The sequence below is a fragment of the Crotalus tigris genome, unplaced genomic scaffold (genome assembly GCF_016545835.1).
Source record: "Crotalus tigris isolate CLP2741 ecotype Arizona unplaced genomic scaffold, ASM1654583v1 scf7180000018468.2839379, whole genome shotgun sequence".
NCBI classification, from domain to species: Eukaryota; Metazoa; Chordata; class Lepidosauria; order Squamata; family Viperidae; genus Crotalus; species Crotalus tigris.
Window position 1 is genome coordinate 671914 of NW_024097024.1, and position 25587 is coordinate 697500.

Here is a 25587-nt window from a genome sequence, read left to right on the forward strand (position 1 = left end):
CGTATTCATCATGTGGGCCTCAATGGAACTGCTTCTACAGGGAGGAAAGTGTGTAGTGGGGTGCCCCAGGGCTCTGTTCTGGGCCCAGTACTCTTCAACATCTTCATCAACGATTTGGACGAGGGGATAGATGGGGAAATCATCCAACTATTATTATTATTATTATTATTATTATTATTATTATTATTATTATTATTATTAAATAAAAACAGTATAGTTTATTTCAGGATTCCAAATATGACTAGTACTGAAAATCTGTAAAACAAAATTTTAATAACATTTTAATAAATTAAAATATTTAAATAAATACTCAAAGTGGGGATAATAAATTGAAATTTTAATTCATTAGTCCTATTTATAAATACATAGTCAAATTTAAAAAGCTAATACTGAAAGCTAGTATTTCTACAAAGTGTTGTTCAGCATAAGAACTTGCTTTTTTATTCATTCCAATGGTATTTTCTTTAATAAAACCAGAAAGCCAATTCTAATTGTTCTTTATGTAGTTTACTAAACGAAGTAAATGACCATCATCATTTTCTTAAGAATCAGAACCTTTGTGGTTAATTAATTTATACAGCTGTCATTACAACTCTCCCTATTATTCATACTGCCATAGATTTTCTTCCCATTTCTGGCAAAGTTCCAGGGAAAGCCTGGGACTTATTAATCTGGCTTGGTGTAACGTCTATTGATTGTGGCCTCGAGGGTAATAACTAAATAGAGCTGGAGCAACAAGTCAATAACACTATTGTTGCTACAGACTCAATTCACTTGAGAAGTGTGATTGTTTTACAGTGGCCAAGAGTAATCATAAGCAGATCAGCATGTTTGACAGTCTTTGCCCCATGTTAGCACTATGGCTTCTTTTAAAGCTTTCAAATGGATCACTTGAGAATTAAGGTGGGGTGCAGGGATTAGGAACCTTGTAAACTCCTTCATTACAGCTAAAAGGTTTCAGCTTTGCGTTTAACATTGAGCAAGCAAAGAGAACTCTATGCTTTAGCAACATAGGGCCATGCTAATACATATGTGGGTCTTTTTAAATGAAAAAAAGCAGTGGAACTGATTTTTTTTCTATAGGTAACACTGATCAGACATAGGATAGATATATAAACACAATCTTCTCCTGGTTGCCCTGTTTAGAACAGTTTGTTGCCTGTATTACATAAAATAAAAAGAGGCCAGTGTGCCAGACAACGTAAGGTGGATAGGAGCAGTTGCAGTAATGATTTCAAGTAACCCTATATTTAATATGTATGCTACAAAAATATCTCTTAAAAGTGGTATATTTGAGGAATAAATGTGTTTTAACATATAGGTTCAACAGATACGTTAGATCTGCGCAAATCTTTAAGAAAAGGTGCTTTGTAAAGCATGTCAACAAGTAAAACAGCTCAACTCAAAGTGTGAGTTCACCCAGTTTCACTGAAATCTGTCTCGGGCTATTGGTGTAAATAGGGCTTTTCTGAGACCATTGGAGAAGCAAACAATGGTGGATGCATTCATTCACTTGCAGACAACCAGGAAGAGCCTTTAAGGCAGCACATGAGCCTTTCAAAAGATAGGGGCTGCTTTAATACTCCCAGAAGATGCTTTGCTTCTGACAACACACTTCACAGAATATCTCTTTTCAATAGCTTGCAGAGACTTAATACATATATTTATAACTAGGGGAAGTATAGGTACTCCCTACATGTTTTAGCATTATCTGTAAAGCCCAAATAATGCAGACTTACAGTATAAAGTATAAATGAATAAACTTTCATTGAAGGTAGCAACTGTAAACTGGGTTGACCTGGAGCTGTTAACATAAAAGGTAGCATCTAACCTGTGACAGATATTGATAGAAGCTGATTTCCTGATCATCATCTTCCCTGTCTCATTGAAAAGTTTCTACTAAAGGAGAGAAGGATGAGACAAAGGCTTTCTACAAACTGATTTTTTTTTCCATTCAGTTGTATCTGATTCTCAGAGACTGTCTGCCTGGCCAGGTCCCTGTGGTTCCAAAGTGACTCTCTATTGATTATGATACTATTATTCATTAAATAAACAATTCCATAAGACCAACTTTGCAAAGCAATTATTGGTACTTCACTGCTAAGAGGGAAGCAAAGGGAGCAAAACTCTTTCTCTTTTTCTCTGCTCTGGACTATTTGCCTTCTTTTCAATACTCACCAAAAACACTCCAACAGAACATTCTCATTAGTGTGGAAGACATTTTATTTACTCTCAACTATTCACTAAAGAAATTGCCAAAAATGGAGATGGAGCAGCACATTCGGAGTTTTGATGAGTGCTATAAACCCTGTACTGCTTATCTACAGCAAAACAGACATATTGGATAGCTGGAAAACATTCTCTCCACCTTTTCCAGGATAGCCTCACCAAAGGTCAAGGAGACTTCTTCCCAGGTGCTCTGCCCCTACAGAATTCTCTTTTGGCTCTAACAAGTGACAGGTAGCACATAGGGACCAGCTTAACAAGGCAGCATTGCTTCATTGAAGCAAATCATGTTACCTCTTTGCTTCAATAAAGAGTGTCCATGGCATGAATCTCTTCTTTGAAGTGAATTTAGGTCACTTTGAACACAGTTAATTTTTCTCCTTTTAGTGAAGTGGTGATTTATTCCAATAATTTGAAATTCAGAATTTTGAAGTGGGAGTTACCATTTCAGGTAGATACAAGATAAAAAGCCATACGATGAAGCATACAGATTTTTTTTGTCATAGCTTTTCAGTAGACATTTAATCTTCATTATTGTCTTTTCTTTCTCTTTCCTTGGTCCTCTTTATTTTCTCATGCTCAAAGTCTTGATATTTGGATATTATAGCTATACCTGAATATAGTACAATTGTTTTATTGAACAACCTGTGCTTGGAATTTGCCACTTTTTTTACTTGCAACTCACCTTGGCATTTACCAACTAACAAAAGGTTGAAATTTTTCAATTAGCCCTAACCTTAAAAGCTACAAAAGCAGTAACATGTGTTTGGCAGTTCATTTTTATCTGGATAAATATACTGATTTAGTTCCATTATTATCAGTGCAGGCTTTATTTAAATATACCTTTCACATGTAAATGCTTTTTGGAGTTCTGAGGGGAAAAAAAGGCTGCTTTTGAAATTGATTATAGCTTTACACGAGTTTGCATGATTAATGACAGCTTTATTGACCCAGTAGTTGTTCACTGGGCCACATTCATAAGTGTATAGAGTGATAGATAGGATGTATACGTTTCTACATGTGTTTCACAAAGTGTCCTTCAATCTTACTCAAATTTTTGACCAAGTAAGTTGATAGATCTAGTTCAGTTTTAGTGTTTTCTTGGTACTAAGCGTTGTGATTTCAATAGATGTGAATTCTATCTTTTTACACACTGAACAAAATTCCATGACACTGAGAAACTAAGCAAACATACAATTTCTCTTGCATTATATTATATAAAATGGCACAGTAATTTTAATATAAAGTTTTGTGTTCTGAATTAATCCCTAAAATGTATCTTGAACTTTTTCTCTTCATGGATCTTACCTGATTTCTTGAGCTCCTTTAAAACTGATAGTTGTGACTAACCTCAAGAAAGCAAAGTTTCAAGCAGATATTATTTCTGCCCAATTTCATAGAAAGATTCAGTGGCAGGTAGGGAATGTTAAGTTTGAACACTGATTGCTTAGTAAATTTAATGTACTTAGATTTGAGGCACTGGTGCCCAGGATTTTGTTTTGAATGCATATTTTGACACACATTGGAACACCCTCAATATTTATATTAGAGTAAGTACGTTAATAAATTTAGAATATTAAACAGCTGTTTTTTAATTTTTCCTAGGTAATTATTTTTGCAATTTTTTTAAAAAACACATACTTTTCTTTGGAGAAATGAAGTGGAAAATCTCTAAGAATTATAATGAAATATAGTGGAACATTTTTATATTATATAATTGCCAATAAATTACTCTTCTGATGAAAAAAATAAATCTCTTATTCTTTCAGAGTTAACTAATAGCAAACCTGTTTCATTACCATGGGATACATCTTCAATTTTAACAATGATTTGATTGAAAAATATAATGTGGCACTTTAAAATCAACCATAAAACACCTTCCCAAATTTGCATGCTTGTTAGCAAAGTAAAAGCATCTTTTCAACATGATTGAACATGGCTTTTCCTCTTTGAATTTGCACACTCCATGTGAAAGTAGCATGATGCACTTCCAGAATAGATACACATTTAAAACTTATACCAAAAATTAAAATACCATTAAATTTATCACATGATTATTTCTTTTCAAAACACAATTCGTGTTTGTTAATATTAAAGGTTATATTAAAATTCACTGAATAAAAAAATACAGGTTATAGGGATACCAAGTTATATTTAGAATTTTCCACTACTTAAAACTGTCCCTTTTCATAGTCAATATGAAATGCGTCAACTTTTAAACATCCAAGCATCAGCTGTCTCCAATAAACTATGAGTATCTCTCTAAGCTCTTATACTTAGCATTAAGATTTAATTTTTGCACTGGATGTGCTGTTATTTTCCAGCCACCTCAGTAGTACCTGACTTTAAAAAAATATGGAATCTTTGGTGGTCTCTGAGTTTGATCATTTCCTTTCAGAACTTGTATTACCCAACTAGGTTACAACATCAGTGCGAGTATGGAGTTTGCTCTCTGTTGATATACAATAGGTGAGCCTACCAGGTTTGGTAGGGATGTGGTTTTCTCTAGGATTCTCATAGTTTCCCCACTTAAGACCAAGCGTTCCCACACCAAGCTTAATCCAAAAATATTATGGAATTCTTGGAAGCTTGGAATTAAGACAAATCTTCCATCAATAGACAAATAGAAACGAATCATATTTACACTCGTTTCAAAAGAGACAATTAAAAAACTAAGAAGAAAAAAGAGCATATCTTCTCCAGCAGTCCACATCTTGATAATCGAAGATTAAATTCAGAAAAATAATCAAGCAGAAAACAATAATCAGGAAACTTCCAAGAAGAAAACCATACCTCCACCAAAACTGGCAAGACGAGCTATTTGTATATAAACAGGCAGCAAACCTCATACACTCATTAACACTTATCATGTTGCCTTGTCAGGTAATGAAATGTCTACAAGCAAATAACTAAGCTCAGAGAGCACCAAGGACTCAACAATATATACACAATATATAATTGAAGCATTGCAGTGCAAATTTGTAAAGCCAAATTAAATTAATAGCTTTATTGTGACATCTGTATTTGTCCAGTAGTAGTATATACTCATGAATCCTGGGCTACTCTATATTTTTATCACTTCTTTCATTCAGGGACTGTTCTTCATTGTTTTATTTTCACAATAGTCTTGTGAAAATATTATGTTGTTTAATTCCAGTTTCATTTAGTGAATATTCTGGCTCATTGGTGATTTGAATTACTCCTTCTTCCTGCTATTTTCCCCACAATAACCTTATGAGGTGAGTTGGACTGAGAGAGGTTGCCTGGCTCAATGCCACATAACCAGCTTTCATGACTAAGGCAAGACTAGAGCTTAGTCTTCTGGCTTCTAGCCTGGTGCCTTAACCAATTCTGGAAATTGAAGTCTACAGATCGTAAAGTTGTCAAATTGAAAAACACTGTTCTAGATCCATAGGATAATTTTTGTAGTTTGATAACTTTTGAGATGGCAACGGTGCTCTCTCAATTGTCAGAACTTTTCTTTTAGGTGGCTTTGCACCCAGAGTTGCAAATTTAGTCCTCTAAATAGGACAATCCCATAGACAAGATATGCTGTGCATTAAAGTTCACTTATGAGATTGAAGCCAACAATACCTAGTTCTTCCATGTGTCTATGATGTAATCCTCTTCATGTATAGCATTTAGGGGATTTACAGTGCATATAAAAAGAAAATGCACACCTTTTCTCTTTTGTAAGGTGCAACAACCAATGCCTTTTCAAGTGGAACAAACTATGAATCTGTGGAATCTAAATTATAGTTGTGTATATGTGTGTGTGTGTGTGTACATGTGTGTATGTATGTATGTATTTATGACCTGATCTAGGGTCAGAGCGCAGAGGCAGCCAGCCACATAAAAACGGACTCCCAGATCTAGCATTTTATACCCTGACGATGTCGGTAGTGTGACCGATGAAAGCTTGGTTTTGTAGATTAAACATTTTTGTTTATGATTTTATCCTGGTGATCACCTTTATTTATTTCACATTATATATATATATATATATATATATATATATATATATATATATATATATATATATAAAACACCTGTTTGAATTGTTAAAGTATTTGAACAGGTGACCAAAAGCAGAATATCTTCAGGACTGAAAAGAAAATAGATTGTAACTGAGTATTTATAAGAAAATTTGTAATATTAAAAATAATTAGTGGAACAAATTACCAAGCAAGGCAATTATTTTCTCTTAATGTCATTCATTATGCAATGCAATAAAAATCGGCAATCTAGTTATTGTACCCTTCTTTAAAATAAACTATATGGAATGATTTACAGAATTCTCCTACTGCAAGGATAAATGGGTACTTGAATTTAGTAAACCATTCAGTCAACCATCACTTCAGATAAAATGTTTATATCTGGATCCACTTCAATTCTTTACACATAAACAATGTTTTAATTATGATTTGCTATCCAAGTCTGGATTAAAGTTTCCTGATTTCTGCAGTTGTCAAGATGTACTGTTTTATATATATTTGACAACAAATGTAGAAGCTGGGTTTACTGTTGCAGAAATCTATTTTACTATTCTGTTTATCAGCTATCCACTGACTGACCCAGGTATGTGCACTTAACAAGTTTTTATAAAAAAAAAAAAATCTGAAAAAAAGGTAAAAGTAATCAGCTCTTTGGGCTTCTGTTTTAACTCTGTTACCTGGGAGTCTGATTGTGATAGTAACAGGAGCAATGAAAGGAACATCCTGACAACATTTTCAACTTTTTTTTTTTTTTTTGTCTAGACAGTGAAGAAAAGCCTCTTGTATCTCTTGTATCTCTGGAAGACATACATGGGTAAAAGGGAGGGGGAAGATTCTAGGCTGGAGGCCAGAGGGGAATGGAGGTAGTAAGCTGTCTATATTTTCTAAAAAAAGAAGAAGTTAAAAACCACCACCTACTCATCAGGTGGTTGGAGACTGTGGTTGTAACAGTGTGCTGCAGGCAGAAGTTCTGAAAATCCCAGAAAGTGTTGAAAACATCTCTAAACAAGGTATTTTTCTCTTGCACCTTTCTTGCTAAAGGTCCCAATTGCTGCCAAGAAAGCTAGTGAGAATGTTAGCTGTCAAATAAAAAATTTATGACAGTGTTTGGCAAAGGACTGTATTGCTGCTTGTTTTATAGTTTTCCACAAGGCTATTGAAGGGCTTTTTCTTCTTTTTTCTTTCTTTCTTTTCTGTTCTTTTGTGAACTGTACTGTTCACTTATCACTGTGTTCTTTAATAGTAAAAAAAAAAGTAAATCCAAGGTAAGATAACTTTTTATTATTTAATAACTATCTCTAAGTATTTGCCATGACACAAAACTATTTTTTCTAGAACATTATTGTACATATGAAATTTCTGTTAATAAAAAAGAACTAATTGGCATCCTTATGGAGTGAGACAAATGTAGTAAAAACATTGTGGACTTATCAATTAAACTATATTGCTTTAGCATTTTTGTTTATTACATCATCACATCTGGGTCAGCAAACTCCCTTTTAAAAAAGTTTATTCACAACATAGTAAATATTTATAAATGGAAGTGGACATTAATAGGCTGAAACTGGGTTGTTTACCAATTTATTAAACTGTTTTAGCTGCATAAGTACATTAATGCTGGATTATATTGATAATTTTGACAAATTTAATATATTAACAGCAGTAATTAAACTAGCTGATAGTGACAGTAATGATCTTTTCAAAGTTCTTATGTTTGTTATATGGTACAAATATCTCTCTCTCTCTCTCTCTCTCCTGAACAACAGTCAGATTGTGATTCCAGCTGATTGTTGTTCTATTTGATAAAGGTTTCATTTTTCTTGTGCTAAAATAATTTAATATAATTACTCAGACACTGGAATTTGGAAGAATATGGAACTTAGGAATGCTTCTAGATTCCAGCATAATTATGGGTATCCACAGAAGAGGGATTGTTTGTGTATGTATTAACATAATGTGAGTTGCGGTATGGCAATGTAAACTATATTTTTTTGTACTTGGACCATAATGTTACATGTAAATATATTCAGGGAACTCGTGTTGTAACATGTTGTATGTTTTGTCATTGTGATGTCATTCTCACTAGGTTCAAATATCTATGAATAACACTCATAGAAAATTAATATGAAGCAAAAACTGAGGGGGGGCTTCCTTCTTCAGCAGTAACCAAAATGCATGAAATGTGTATTTTCAATTAGAGACCTTACAGAACTAGCCAAGATGTATTTATTAAGGCCTTACTTCATTTGCCAGAGTCTTTTGCAGTGGGTAGCTTTAATAAAGGATCATCAGATAGATTTGTAAAAGAAATTCCAATTCAGACTTTAGAGCCATGTGGGATGTTTCCTAGAAAGCTCTATTGTATTCAACACTATTGTGGGAAAACAACCAGCATGGAATGCTGCCATCTGTTTGATTATATAGAAATAATTTCTATAACTTGATTTTCTTTACCTAGGAATCAATTTATTTCTCAAGGCTATTTTTTATGTGCATTGTGCACAGAGATGCATATGGAAATGTTTCACATAATTGCTGCAGAACTAAGAGATTCCTAGCCAATGTTGCTATAGCCAATGTTGCTATGTAGCAGTTCTTTAGGCAAAGCTCAAAGCACAGGAACTCTTGAATGACAGAAGTCATATAAACTGTATTATACAACATTTTAATTTATCTGCTTCATGAAGTTTGACATATATATTTTAAACACTGTAAATAAGGGGATTTTTCTATGCAGGAAAACAGGACTCAAATGTGTCTCTGTCACCTGTGAAGTATCTGTCCAGCCAGAATCCAACTCTGAGCAAAGCAAACAACTTTATCTGGTAGCTGCCAAGAGCATTCTTCACAATGACCCTATATAAGCTATCCTGGCTCCTCCCTACCCAGGAGGAACTCGGTCACCTGAAGCAGAGCCATTGGTTGGCTACCTGCAAATGCAATGGGTAATTACACTTCACTGCCCTTATTGTAACAAAATAAGTCCTAATATAGGTTTTTGCCTAGGTTCAATCAGCTTCACTTTTTGTCTCCCTCCAACAGGTGTCTGTTATATCTATTTATATCTCTGAATTGCTTGGTAAACCGTGGAGCCTTAGGAGATCCATTCACACAGAGAGTCCATATCATGGATGAGGAAAGCTTTATTACTGATTTGGCATTCAGTGGCAACAGGTGGAGTCTAGAATGATGAAACCCTGAAAACCAGGCCCCAGGATTGACCTCAGTGGCAGAGCATGGTATCAGTCTTAAACACTGGGACTGCTTCCCTGGGAATAGCCTGCCTCTTTTCTCCAGCCAATTGCAATGCCCTCTTCCCATTTTACCCATAAAGCTTTCCCTCCCTCCCAACCCTCATCCAACAACCACTCAACCACTCAAAGCTTGTTTCCTTACATCCAAACCTCAAAAGTTTCCAGGAGCTAGATCAAGATTTCCTCTGTCTCTAATCCACATATTTGTGGTACCTCATCCCATATTGGTGGATCTTCTGCCCCAGTGGTTTTATGTAGAGGGCAAATACCAGGGGGAGAAGATCAAGTCTATGGGTTGCTCAGGTCCTCTTCTGTCTCTATCCACAATGACTGACTTGAGTCAGTCACTCAAAAAGGAAGAGAAATTGTCTAAACTAGAACTTCCCTATTCCAATCATCATAGGCAGTCCAGAATGATACTGTAACTGATGATATCAAAAGTTTCCAAGCCTCAGCAGGACCAGTTTCACTCACCTATTCCATTCTGCAAAAGGTCATCAGTAATGTATTTTGGCATCATATATAGGCCTGAAACTCAACTTTAAAAGATAGGTAATCCATTTCATCTAAAGCTCTCTACAGCTACAATCCAACCATCTTTTCAATTACCTTCTCTTAATTATTTATTTACAAATATTTATTTATTTATTTACAAATATTTATATGCCACCCAATCCCAAAGCAGTGATTAAAACATATGCTTCACTGTTCCAAGTTTGTTTCCATTTTTTGTGGCTTACCATAGTGTTCATAGTGCATAGTCTTCAGGCACAGGCTTTAACTTAATAGGCATATGCACTAATAGGGTAGAAAACTTGAAGTTTTAATATAAGCAGTGTAATTTTAAAAAAAAACTCATTGGAAACAGAATCATTTTGATATTCAATTTTTCCTTTCATGTGTACACTATCTAAATGGGATTATATAAATTTTATCTCAACACAATAATATTGCTAGTAACAATATTATTGTTATAACATTATATGTATAACATTATAGTCAAACATCAATAACGTTCTTAAGTTAACACAATATAAGATTGTTTCTAAAAGTAATCTTATTTTGTATTCAGTATGTCCATACAGATCTGCCCATACAAATATGTAGTGCCCCTACAGCAGACATGTCAAACAAAGGCCCGGGGGCCGGATGTGGCCCACAAAGTGGTTTCATGTGACCCGCGAAGCCATCCTGGAAACAGTGAGGGAACGGCCCCCACTGCCTTGGCCCTGGCCCAGGCTGGCCGGGAGCCAATGTACAATTTTGTGATGTCCATCTATGCTGAAACACATTCAGTCTTAGCTCCACAAGGCTGTCTAGAAACAGCAAGGAACCAGCCCCTGCCATGTCGGCCCCGCCCCCTGGGTGCATGCTGGGGAGGTGTCACCCTTTGTGAGGAATGAAGAAATGGACCATGCCTTGGCGCTTGTCCCAATCCCACCCCCTTCTGCCAGAGGCCTTCAGATCTGACCTACTCCTGCCCAGGCCCCCACAGGCATCCTTGAGGCGAACGATGTAGAGCTGGCCATGCTCACTCAGTAGGCCACACCCACTCCATCCACACCCACCCAGTAGGCCACACCCACCTGGCCCCCTAAGGGCAACCACAATGCTGATGCGGCCCTCAATGAAATTGAGTTTGACAACCCTGCCCTACAATCAAGGGATCAAAATTCAGACGTATGATAAATTATTAAGCAAGGACAACCTGTATTTACTTCAAGACTGGAGGAAGCTCCATGTATGCATTGGGATATATAAGTAGAGTTTCTTGTGACACTGAAGTTAACATGACTGTAGAGATTCAGGTATTCAGAAATCCCATATTGAATACAAGTCAAGATTTGCCCCACAAAAGGCCAGGCTAGGTGTGCTTTGTCCAGCAGCGGGAGGAAGAAAATAGTGAAGGTCAGCTGGGGTGGCAGGGGTGATAGAGTGGCCAAAAGGACAGAGATTGGGGGAGGAGATAGGTGGGAATGGACAGTTGAAGCACAATAAACCTGGCAGGGCAGGAGAAGCCTTGTCTATCAGATAAACCATTTCTGAATCCTTCCCTCTCTTTCTCTTTGTCTCTTATTCCTCTTCTTGCTATTGCCAGGATTTCACTGAATCAGTTGGGTAAAAATGATTTTTACTTGTTCCACTGTCCTTCTGCAAAATTAATTTATGAACCATTTTTAGAGGTAGGCTCAAAGCACACAGGTATGGCAGTCAGGATTGTTGTCTGAAATGTCTTCAGAGTGGAAAGACTGAATTTATTGTACAAAACAAGTCACAGCCATGTGGAGGTGTGCAATCCTGCTCATTATCTTTAGAAAAATGGGGAACCAAAAAGCACAGTGAAAAAATTAAATTTTAATAATGCTAGTGATATTTTCTAAATCCTTCTTGACAGAAAGGTTCTCATTATTTTTATCTGTCTCAGAGTAGGGTTCTTTAATGCCATTCTCACAAATGGCCTTAGCCATTATTGTTTTCTTTTTCTTTCCTTTTTTTCATAGTACTCAAGGAAGGTGGTGGAGGATGAATGAATATATATATATATATATATATATATATATATATATATATATATATCATCACATAAAGTGACATAAAGTATTAACATTTTGGAGAGTGCATTTTTAGGAACAATTGCTGCAAATGTATGGTGTGTGGGGGGGTATCTTTTTCCTTTCTTGACTGAAAAGAGGTCAACATGGTTAAGGCAACTGTAGACAATATCATGTAGAAAAAGGCATACATCCAAAGACAGAAAAGAGAATATATCTAAATGGAAAAATTATATCCAGGATCTAATCATTCAGGTATTTTGAAACAGTTGGCTGATTGAATTCACAGTTAAGGTTGAAGTTTTTGCCTTTGTATTACAAGAGTTGGAATTGTACTATCTGGCGATTGTTCATTTTGTTTCCTTAAAATTTGTGAAATGTAAATGAAACCAAGGTTACCACAGTAATTATTTTCTTCCTGTTAGCTTTTTGTCTGTGTGTGTTATGACTAGTGAAATAAAGCAGATGGCTATTTTTTCTTCTTAGATTCAGAACCTAGGTTCTGAAATCCAATCCAATCGAATCTTTATTACGGTCAAAGATCAGCATAAAGAGGGTGGGTAAAGTCAATGAAGAACAAAAATAATATATCAGAATCTAAAAAAATAATCATAGTTATAAAAAGCAACGATGTATAATAAACAATATATAGATCTAAATGACCCTTAAAAGGGGGATAAAAGCATTAGAGGATGTAGAGCATAGAAGTTAGCATGTGGCAGACTAAATCTGTCACAGTACAGAGCGCTCTAGTATGACACACTTAGATGCTCATTAAGATTAGTTTATGGCACAGGTCAACATCAGATGGATTTTAAGCACTGCTGTGAAGAACCTGGCAACATTACATGTGATAGCAAGGTTTATATCTGAAAGCTGATGGGAGGTATAGAATTGTCCTGTGCACTCTGGATATTTATGTAATAATGGTGAGGTGAGGCTTGTACAAATGTCTCTGTAATATAGGCACCGGAGAAACATATGCTGTGTTGTTTCTGTGTGTCCAGATTTACAGTGGTATTGGCATTCCAGGTAGGAAATCTTCATGTATCAGCTTTCAAGGGCAACTGATGGGTGGGTATGACATTGTGCCAGAGTAAAGGCCCTTAAGGCTAAGTGCTTGGAGTTTAGTTAGTTATAGGGGAGAGCAGAGTATTTGTTGGATTTACTGGAGACCTGGGTAGATCCTCTTGGCACTCTGTGTGTATTAGATGCTGTCTAATGAGTGCTTTGGCCTGATCATCCCTATGCTGCATGGAAAATCTGGAGAGGAGCCCAGGGATGAGATTTTTGTTACCACTGCTTTTTTCCATGTGGACTGGAAATCATCCCTCATAGTCAATGGAGCAAGGCTGAGGAGAAAAAAGGATAGTTTGAGCCAATAGTATGGTCACTCACACTCTATTTTCCATTTTCATGAGGTCTGTCTTTAGTCTCAGAGTTGCATTAAAAAGATATTTTGAGAGTTGAAGAGCCAATCTTAGGGATTTGGACAGAACAAGTTTTAGTAATGCAAAATTGAAAAAGTTATGCAAATAGCTTGACTTCCAATAATTTGAGTGCTGCAGAAATGTAGTGACCATCTCTTCTCTTGAGGAATTTAGGGATAGCAGATAAACTGCTCTGTGCATTTCAGTGATGTAGTCTCCACAGAGTTTTGTACTGTTGGCCGAATAAGACTATTTTGAGTTACTTGAACAATCTTATCACCAATTGTGCTCCAGAAATGGCACTTGATCTTTTTTGGCAATGACCTTCACACTCAAGGAGAGAAGAGAGCAGAGGAGCAAAGGTATATTAGGCTCTTTGCCAAACAAGCAAGTAAATCTCTTCATTATTGGCACCTGGATGCAACTTTATTTAAAAAGCAGCTCTAAGCTTGTTTCACTTTGCTGAAAACAACGTTGACTTCCTGCTCTTGTTTGATGTTCCTGTTTGTGTAAGAAACTTTGAATCTCTGATCTGGCTGATAACCCTGAACTGACTCTTGGAACCCTAAACTGAGATGTGTTGAGAGGAATTATTGAAAAGCTGATCTGTTTGGCGACTGTATCCTGCCATGGTTGATAGCTCTACTTTTTTGTCTTCAGTCAACCATTTCTTCCCCTGAAGAAATGGCTTGTCTTTTTTTAATAAATATTTTATTAATTTTCTAATTTTATAATCACAAGTACTTAATAAACAACGTGTTGTCCTGGGTCCATTAGTAATTCAGTGGCACATATTAATTTCTTCAATCTAGCCCCAATAATACACCATCCAAAGCTTCCTCTCTTCTTCCGGTAGTACACATTTTCCCACATTAGGCAAATACAATTCTTATTGTTGTTAATACATATACAATGGAATATCAACATCTTTCTTACATTTTCCTAATAATATCAATAATGTCGGTTTAAAATATCTTTTCTAACCAAAATATATCTTAATTGCATTTGCACTTAATATCCATTTGTTCAATTAATATCCTGGTTTTCCCGCTTTTTTTAATTTTAATTTCCCATCAGTGTTCAACATGTCTCTATCACTTATAATTTCTCATAATAAGTTATATTTGGGTAACCAAAGCTTCCCTTATTCAAACCCTCTTAGCATTTTCATATTTCCCTTCTCATACCAAAATATAATATTCTAGTTATAAATCCTATCTTTCTAATTATAATAATGCTTCTATTTCTAACAATTATCTATCTCAGCCATGTTCAAACATCTGATTAATATCCCATCTAATGGGTCAAAACATCTATTTTCTTCAGTCTTACTCTAGCTTTCTTCCTTTACCAACTAACTTTCCAAGTCAATGCATTTGAATCATCAAGTAATTCTTCCTCTATTTTTGTGTATATTGTTTGGAATAAGAAAGACAATTTGATTAAAGTATTTTTGGAAGGACACTCAGCCCATTGATATTCATTGAACAGCCTCCCTCCTTCTCCAGTTTCCCACAATTCTTCTAACAGCTCTGTCTTCCATTCAATCAGCTCTTCTTTCTTATCTTCAAGTGTGTTCTGAGATCTTGACACGTAAAATATCTTTTCCATTTCCAATATCGCTACATTTTTTAATTCTTTGTTTGTCTGAGAGTATCTGTTAGTTCCTTTCTTTAGATCCTCCATCTTTGGATCTGCTTCCTCTGATTTTCCTTCTATTTTCTGGGTTGTTACTTCCTTCTTTGTAGTCATTTTCTGAGTTTGTAGATTTAGATTAAAGAATTATTTTTTATCTCCTTTGTGTTATTTTTAATCTCATCATGAGCTAAGGCAATTGTCTCTTATATTGATTTTCACATAGAAAAAGTTTCTTTCTGAAATTCATCAACATTTTCTTGTTGGTATGTCAAGTTGGTATGTCAAGCTTGGGGACAGGTATTAGGGATGTTTTTTTTACCACTTGATGCTATGTATGGAACATCCATTTTGTTTTTGTAGGAAGTCTTCATAGTCCAATCTATTTAGGGATTTAAAAAGTTTCAGTCAATTTTCATTTGAGCTCCTAATTATCCAGATGACCTACCAGTCCGTCCTTAAGTCTCCCCTCAGCAAATATAACTAAAGTTCAAATTTTTCTGTCCAATGAAAAACACATTCTTTCCGTACAGAGAGGGAAGAGCAATTAAAAATTGTTCATCAATCAAAGGTTTATAGTCCAAAATATTCCATCATCTCAATCAATAATGCATGTTTCTTCTATAGGGAAATAGCTCCATGACACAGTTCTAAAAGTCAGTTAGTATTTATATTCATAGTCCAGGCAGGCCAGTTTCAAAATAGTTTATTGTCTCTGCCACACAGATAAGCAGCTCGAGAGGGTTTTTTCCCCCTTTCCCAGCTACAGTCTTCAAAAGTGAAAGTTATCTGAGTCTGGGCTTCCAGCAAGTTTCCTTTAGGCATAATAAATTGTAGTTCTGTAGTTCACCACTAGATGTCATTGACACCGTCTTCCAGCATTTTACATCCACACTTATATTACAAGCTTTTTAAGTCTCTTTTTTTAAATAAAATATCTCAAAAGCACTTTTAGTCCCCAAATTTCAAAGTTATATATATGTGTGTATTGCTTCCAAATTAATATTGTAATTTTCTCTATTTTCCCCCAAGCAATTAATTCACCGCTTTTCTTTTCCTGAGGGAATGGGGTGGAAATTCCCTTTCCCTCTCTCATTGGGGAGGATTCTTTGCTTTAGACATTTTTTTCCCAGGAAAAAGTCTTAAAGTCATAAAGAAAGGATAGGGTCTCATACAGTTTCATCCACATTGCTCGAAAGTTGTTGGTTAATGCTTATTTTCTTCGGTTGTCAGCAGATTCTGACTGGCCACACAAATGTATCTAGTCTTTCCCCTGCTGGTTTGGAGGGCTTTCTTGGATCAAATGGAAGGGTTGCCACCCTCTTGCGAACAACGAGGGTCCCCCTCCTTCTCCGTCGCCTATTTGAGGCGACTTTCAACCCTTTTTAGGGTCCCCAGCGGGGCGAAATCAAATATGGAAGATGGAGCCCCATCTTCCTGCGTCTGTAGCCTTGACGTCAAACCAGAAGTCCCAGCTTGTCTTTTCAAATATTGTGCCAAGCTTGTTTTTACAGCTGTCAACATGTATCAAATTGTGGAATTTAAATAATGGAATTTTTACATACAGTAATAATTATAATTGATAGCCAGTATACCTAACCTGGCATTTCAGTTCAAATTTCATTTTCAGTATCTTCTGAATGTTTTGATATATTTATTTCTAATGTTTTTGGGGGGAGGCTTACATAATCACAACATATGGTCCTATTTTGTTACTGCATTTCCAATATAAAACACTAAGTTTCTTATTCTAGGCTGTAATTCTAGTGGAATATTGTTCTGTTCTGCTTTCTCAAAGTTCTTTTCTCCCTGGACTATTGACTATGCTTTCAGTTACCATATTAGCATGATTGCCTAAGTATAATTTTCTGCTCCACAATATGATACAAAACTTTATTCCTTTCAGCAAAGTAAATATCCCTTATTAAATCTGAATTAGACTTCATTGTGATTTCTGTGCTCACTCCATTTTAGAATAGCTATAGAAACTAAATGTTTGGACACGCAGTCAAAATGTAGGATATTCAGACCTACATGCACTATAATCCAGATTGTATTGTATGAGCATCTTTCTGAAAGTTCAGTACAAAGAGATTTGAGATGGATAGCTATATAGAATGGAAAACCAATTCCTGCCCTTTGATTCTAATAATTCAATCACTACAATTTGTTTGGATATTCAAGATGCCATTTTTTCTAGTGTTAACTTTTAACAATAAATTTAAAAAGATTTTTATTTAATTTTCATTTGTCAATTGGTTTGTTTTGTATATGAGTAGGTTTTCCTTAACAGTCCATTTAGGGCTACTCTAGTCTATTTAGACTCAATTGTGATCATAAGTAAACAATTACTTCTATTGCACTAAATAATGTAGAAGATTAACATTTAAAAATCTTAAATGTTGTGCGCTTCCCCTTAATGAATGTAGCTTTGTTTGTTTCCTAAAGGATTTTAATGAATGATTAACATGGGAATAGCTTAATTACATCATATAATGATATGGAACGGTATATCGTATTTTTAAATTTCTGAAGATATAGCCAAACTGAAAAATTCTTCACAGAATGGATGCATAAATTGTAAATATGTAATTTTGTCTCACTAATTCACACAAAACAATAGCATGGGCAAGACTATAAAATATAGGCCTAATATCTCTTGAGCTGGAGTTTATTTTTGAAAATTATATTCCTTTATACTTGAAGGGTTGATGTTTTGTGTACAGAGTTTATCTCCACACTAATACAGCATACCAGGAGTTATCTTTTCTAGTGTCAATTCAGAAGTGAAGCCAATCTCCCCCATTTTCTCTTTGGTGGTTTCTGACAAATTTATGCTAAAAGCGTGTAGGCAGGACTCTAACAAGGATGACCTAAATTTAATGATTAGATTAATAGTAGATCTAGAAATAATAGATAAAACCCAGGTTCTGCTTAGTGCTGTTTGGTTGAATCCATGATTAATTAAAGATTCATTTGTTGAAATGAAGCTTTATAAATCCTGTTCTTTCTTCAGAATAATAAAAATCAATAATTATAGCAATAGCCCAGTCTTGCCTAGATTGTGGAAATCTGAAATAGATTTTTTCCAGTAAAATGTATTTGGAAAAGTTTTTCCCCTATCATTTCTGGTGGCACATTTGCTCAGAGAACTTGATGTATGATTTAGTTCTCATGGGTACAGTTCTGTTACCCAAGTCTTTGAAAAACTTAAAAAAATAAATAAATCTGAATTTGTTGCCCAGTTTTATTATAACAGCAGTTTGTGGGTCTGTAGGAAAAACTTTGTGAATTCTGTATGTAGGCTGCACAGAATCAACAGATAATTCATCTTAATATCAGCAATACTGTGATTCATAATGCAAGCTGGGAGCATCCTTGAAGTTTTAGTCACACATTCCTTTTAATTTGGCCATGCACTCTTTTAAAGCTACAGTGTGCCAACTTAATAAAATGCAGCATGCAAATGCTCAAGTTTTTGCCTTCAGGCATTTAGCCATGATGTTTCTGTGGTGTCTCCTTTCAAGTATATATTCTTTCTTAAATTATTTACCCTGTAAACATGCTTTGCATTTTCAAAGGAGGCTCTGGATTCCCTGTCTGAGGGAGTTTGCTGAGGTTTTTTAGGTGAAAGGAATCTAAAGTTACAGATAGCATTTGTTTTTTTTTTTTGTTTTTTTGCTAGTGAATAAGCTATGTGGTTTTTTGCAGATGATGATGAACCTTATTTTTTTTCTTTCCCTCCTCCACTTGAAATTTCTTGTTGCTTTGCCTGGAGCTATACCCACTGGCAGTGTCTGGCTGTGACAGTATTAGAAACCTCTTTACAGATGGGCCCTGTCAATGCCAACTCCATTGTTCTGCCATCTGAGCTGGTTTGATTACAGAATGTTACTGAAATCCCACTCAGCACCCCCAATTCATTTCTTTAGTGCCCTGAGTTGTTGACTTACAGTCTGAAATGTGCTACTGGCAGAGTCAAAGTTTTTCATGGTCTATTCTCTCCTGTTGCCCTCCAAAGTGGAGCTTTGCTGTTCCAGCAATATTTCCAAGATGTTATTTGCTCTGCTTCCCTAGTAATGAAGCAATGGAGCCAACATAACTTTTGCAACAATGGAAAAGAATCTGATTATTGAGTAAAATATAAAGAATAACGATAATTATGAAAAGGAATTTTGATAGCATCCTTCCTATTTTATGATTAATTTCTTCTGTTCCACGTTGTATCCTTAGATGCAATGAGCTAGCTAATTCAAATTCCTCAAAGTTAACCTTTGATATACATATCCTACATTTGCACTTTAATGGAACATTTAATTAGCAGATATAGGTGGGGGCCTGCAAAGATTTGTCTTCTCATGAGGAGGATTTTAGAAACAAGTTTGCCGATTAACTAATCTTGCAATCAAGTATGCAGCCATAAAATCAGAACTGAAACATGTGAAGAGATAATTTCGTTTATTCTTTCCTCTGTTTAATTTAAGAGTACTGAAACACCAATAACTAGGTCAGATATGAGGCAGTGGCTTAAAAACGCTAGCGTCTTAGATATGTGCATTTGTCCAAATATGTGCTCAAATGAGGAAATATCATCTACACTTAATCCTCTGCATATTAGCATTATGGATGCCTTGGAGCTCTCATCCCATACATACAACGGTTGTCGGTCACAGTTGTATTAAAGGCATATTACTCTATTTTATTTAAGGCTGAATTTAAAAGACTCTTCATGTTTTTCAATGTGATTTTTTTTTTTTTTTGCCCAGTTTCAATTTTCCTAAGGTATTTTTTCCCCCCACAAGATCGATGAGACGGAGCAGACAAATCTGCAGGCTGCTTTTCATGCAGTTAGTTACTTTGGTCAAATAGTTGTCTCTCAAGTGTTGTTTTAGAGAATACCCCATATGAAAAGGGAAATAAAATAACAAAGAGAATGAATGAAAAAGAGAGAGGGAGAGAGCATTCTAAGCTCAGGTGTTAATCCACATTGCAAACTAATAGGAAGCAGAAGTCCCTTTAATTAGCTTTAGTTTGTTAGACCATTAAACCTTTTCTTTTTTTTCCTTCGAAGCAAGACAGAGAACTCTGCTCCTTTTGGCAGAGTAAATATTGCCTGTTAAGTTTGAATTAGCTGTCATCGTGGGAGAATTAATGCTGTGCTATCCTTTCTAGTGAGGAAAGGAAAAATAAACGAGACAGATCTTAGTTTAGCTTTAAGTGATAAATGAGGACAAAGCAGGCCATTCATCTCCTGCTAGCAAAGTGGACACAAGCACTAAAGCAGTTTTGCGGAAGACGTGTCAGCAAATGTGATCATTTTGTAACCTGTCAGGAGGATAGAGAGCTGGTCCTTTTAAAGTGTCACAGGGGAGTGTGTTTGTCTGATGTGACAGTTTTCATCCATCCATTTACTTTTTTTTTTCCTAAGGTGAATGTTGGAGCAAGAGGGAACACTGAAAAAAACAAGGAGTGATCTGAAATTGATTTAAGACTTTCTCCTACTTTCCAAAGCATCTTGTCCTATCTCCATTAGTTTCTATGTGTGTGTTGGGGAAGAGAGATGTACAAGAAATTACAATTTATAGAGTTTACAATTTGCAATCTTAAAAAAAAACCTGAGATATTTTTTTTTCAAATATATCAGTTTAACTAACTGATAACTAAGCCTAATAAATTTATTGTACCCAATCTCATTGAAATCTTCAATAAAACTTTCTAATATTTATTCTTCTTGTATCTGATTCTGATTATACTGATTCTATAGCCAAATCATTGTGACTAATATCTTATTTGAGGTGTATAGATTAAAACGTTCTATTGGATTATTACAAATATGTCCTACAAACAGTCTTAATTTTTCAAGCATTATTATGTTTGATATTATTTACATTTATTCTGTTTTAAGAGCTCTTTAATTACTCATTGTCTTTAAACAATGATGAGTGTTTGCTTGTATGCTAACAAAATAAGAGATTCATCTCTGCAAATGATGAATAACACAAAGTGTTATTGCTTCTTGAATCTTTTTATTGCTCCCTCCTTACTATACAGCAGGATAAAGCTTGCCTTATTACTCTGCTATTGAGACAAAGATGACTTTTAGAGCATGAAATCCACAGTTTAACACTTGCTTCTTTTTAATAAATTATCCTTTTCCTCAAAACTAACTTGATATTTGATAACAGTAACTGCATCACATTTCAATCATGATAATGTTTACTTCATGGCAAAATATCTTTTCTGTGGGTGAAATGGCAAAATTATTCCAGAAGATGCATAATGGTTTATGGTATTTGTAGATAATATGACAAAATCCATTTCCTATGCAATCGAATAGTCAGGAGATAGGTAGGTAGGTGGGTGGGTGGGTGGGTGGATGGACGGACGGACGGACGGACAGACGGGTGGGTGGGTGGGTGGATGGATAGATGGATGGGTGGGTAGGTAGGTAGGTAGGTAGGTAGGTAGATAGATAGATAGATAGATAGATAGATAGATAGATAGATAGATAGATAGATAGATACAGGTAGTCCTCGACTTCCCACCACAATTGAGCCCAAAATTTATGTTGTTAACTGAGACATTTGTAAAGTGAGTTTTGCCTCATTTTACAACCTTTCTTGCCACAATTGTTCAGTGAGTTACTGCTGTTGTTACATTAGTAACACGGTTGTTAAGTGAATCTGGCTTCCCCATTGACTTTGCTTGTTAGAAGGTTGCAAAAGGGGATCACATGACCCCAGGACACTGTAACCATCATAAATATAAATCAGATCTGAATTTTGATCATATGACCATGGGGTTGCCACAACGATCGTAACTGTGAAAAATGGTTATAAGTCAGATTCTTCAGTGCCATTGTAACTTCGAATAGTTACTAAATTAACTGTTGTAAGTTGAGGACTAATTGTATCTGGTTGTCTGTGTGAGCATAGGTATCTTTATGTATGTCTGTCTGTCATACGTACACAGAGAAAGTTTAGATGACTAATTAAACAATGATTTACATAATTCATGAATATGTTTTATAGTCCAATCTGTTACAGAACTGATAACCAAATTAAAATTTTTGGGACCTTGCATTTTTTTTCCTAAAAAGATACAGCTGGAAAGAGGACCAATCCAGAACTGTGGCAAAGGCAAAAGAAAAAAAATGTAGGGGTTTTTGTGTGTGCCTATGTGTGTGCGTACGCATCACTTTGTTTCATTTGGGGTAACCATTATTTTATAAAATGCATAAAAGAAGGAAAAAGTAATATTCCAGAGAAAATAAAGGTAATGGAGAGAAATAAGTGGAATTTAGTTTGCACCAACACCATCAAATGCATCTTCCATTAATTTTCTATTTTTGCAAACAGAACTCTTAAAAAGTGAAGAGATGAAATTATCTACTCATTCCTCGAAGGCAAAAATAAGCAAAATCAATATAGCAAATAATCTTAAAGGCTGCTTATCTATGTTTTGTGGGAAATAAATGTACATAGAAAATCAGTTGACATACACCCCTTTTATTGTCTTTTACCACTTTCCCTTTTTTCTCCTCCTAGAATCATCCAGAACCGGATTTTGCTTGTTATCTTGGCTGTCATCATCATTTTTGCAGTCCTGATGGTTATTTTTTTTTCTATCAGGGGACATTGATATCTTTGTTCTTTGCTAACCAGCAGCAAACAGCTTCAGAATCATGAAGACAAAGTGGTCACATGAATCATTCTCTTGCACTGAAATGGCTCTCCTTCTCAAAGCCCACAGTCTATCTCTGGTGCAAATAGCAGAAGTGTATGTGTCATTATTGGCTGCATGTTGATTAAATAATTGTCTTTGGTTTAGCAATATTTCATAATAGGAATTTCCATATTTAGCATATGGAATGGCAAACATAATTATCAGCTATAAAGACTGCCGTCATAATTACTGAACTAAATTTAAGGTTTAAGGGCAAATAATTTACACTGGTAATGACAACAATTGACACCCACGATTTGTACTGAATTGGTATTTAAATCTTTATCAGAATCTCCTTTTATAATCCTGGAAATAGAGGCAAATAAATAAATCCATATCCATCCCTTGTCACTTTCCTAACTCTCTAATATATCTCTAAAAGCAAAGAAGCAGTTTCTAATAAATATACCACTTTTTTTGAAAGTACAATTTAATGTCCACTGTGAACTTAATATTTCAAGGTTTATCAGTTTTCTTACCTTGGATTTTCATCTGCCCCGTGTTCTGAATTGTCAGCTAAGTTTATTTTGTAAGTTTTTCCTATCACCATGACATTACACATTTAGTTTTGCTTTGTACTATTGTTATTTTAATGTGTATGGAATTCAAATCAAGAACATACTGTTTAATATGTTTAGGAGATCACTCCATGTCATTTCTGGATCTTAATGTAAGAAAATGATGGCATTTAAAAATCTGTGAATTGTGCTAGAATCAATGTGATGGTACTGTGGTTGAAAGAATATTCTGAATGAATTGTATCCAAAGTGGTCATTTATTAAAAAAATGTCTTAAGTTAATATTTTTGGATAAAATCTGTCCACATCAGGCTCTGTAAAATAAATTAAGCCAGATTTCACGTATCTCCCCTTAGCCTTGTTTTCATAATGATTTTGCCCTCTCATCTCCAACCCAGTTCACATCATCTGTATTTGGATACTGCATTGTAAGCCAAGTTATAACCAAATCCTCATTCTTGTACCCTTTGTATAGCCAAGATAAGTTTACTGTATAGTCTATGCAGGAATATTGTCCAATATTCCTGCATAGACTAGTCAGTTTACCTAGGATGACCTCAAAATCATATTTTCAATGAACACACATATTGCTTGAACACTCCTATTACTTTATTATGTGAAAAGTTTTTTTTTATGTCTGTGCACTTTTAATATATATGACATAATGGATAAGCTCTACAGTCTCACACATATTCTCTCAATCCATTGGACATAACTGGAAATAAAATCTAGCATTAAAACTGAATTTTGTGTGATTTTCCCTTACTCATCCGTGTAATTCAAATAAGCAGTTTCCTCCACTGCCCCTAATAATTGTCAATCCCACAATCTGTGAACATATAATGTAGTATCCACATTTACTAGTGAATTAACTTTATTTGGTTTTCAATTTCCCTGAATGTTGAGAACTATGGAAACTGTGTTTCCCAATGTTCCTTCAATTCATTGGACATTGCTCCACATATTGTAACAGCTTTTAAAACCCTGCTGTGCTATCCACAATAAGCTGAGCAGAGATGATAGAGAAAGAGAAAGCTATAGAACTGTATTTGGAGGAACTACTGTATATTCTAGCCCTTTTCAGTATACAATCCCTGTTTGGTCAATTTTTTTTCAGCATTAATGCCACTGTTTGCCACATTATTGTAAAATAGTTTTGGCTAATGTCCCTTTATATTCTGGTGCATATTAGGAAAGGATAACACAATTACCTAATAATAATCATGCTTTGATAGTTATCATTTGCCTGGATAGGCAAACAGGAAATTTTCATGATAACTTTTGAAGTTCACTATTTATTTGCAAAGATTTAAAATTGTTATGGAACAAACTAAACCATATTATATTACAGAGGCACAAAATATTGGCAATCACCTGAAGGTCATAAGAATCTAATAGCTTTATTCTATCTAGTATTTAAAATAACACTTCCATGATATCCTTGTTCAAACTCTCTGGAATGGAATTTGGCCCTAAACATGTTTACTATACCCAAGCACAAAGAACTGAATGAATTTTATGTTGATGTAGCTGACTCAAATAAAACTAGTGTAACTTAGTAAAGAAATTCAAGATGAAGAGATTCACAAGAGAAATGTTGTTTATGGGAAAAGGTTAAGGCATGTATGTCTTCAGATAAATCATTTAAGTTGTGTAAACAGAACCATAGCTTTTACCTTAATAATAATAGGGAAGGGCTGAGTTCATGGGTTCTGGGCAAAAGGGGATGAAGAAGATGCTTTCCAGTGTTAAAAGTATGTATCAAAGCAGGTCAGGGGATGTACATTTTCACAAATCCTTTGTTCTGAAAACAGCTACTGTAAATATAAAGTTCAAAGAAAATATATTAAATTGTGTTTACGGGCTATTTGTTATTGCTTGTCATTTTTCTTCCTCTTAATGCCAGTGGTGAAATCTGCACTTAATCCTCATGTTATATATCCAGCTAGAACCTTTTTCCAAAAAGATTTCTTCTGTATTATTTCAAAACTGTAACTATAACAGTCCCTTGTAGAAATGCAAAATACCGGTAGTCCTGAGCATTTATTTTAAAAACTCACAGCACTTTTAATTCCAACTATTTATTTCTTTGCTAATCAGTTATACTCCATAGGCATCATAAAACAAATTTGTCACAGTAATTTTCTTGTGCTTGATGATCTGATAATCAAGCCGGTGCCTCAGTATATAGACCTTCTGTGATGTGTTTAGATGTGCTGATTTCTAAACATCATACAGAAGCCATAGAAACA

General features: G+C 35.0%; 1 protein-coding gene across 4 annotated transcripts in view; it reads left to right on the forward strand.

Moving 5' to 3' along the window:
• Positions 1-25200, forward strand: part of VTI1A (vesicle transport through interaction with t-SNAREs 1A) — a 232247-nt gene extending 207047 nt beyond the window's left edge. For all 4 annotated transcript variants that reach the window (XM_039352665.1, XM_039352663.1, XM_039352666.1 and 1 more), the window contains one exon: positions 22640-25200. Coding sequence is in view for 2 of the 4 variants with exons in the window: in XM_039352663.1 (XP_039208597.1) it covers positions 22640-22733 (94 nt within the window). In the remaining 2 variants the exon portion in view is untranslated. The remainder of the gene's footprint in view (positions 1-22639) is intronic.
• Positions 25201-25587: the final 387 nt, after the last annotated feature.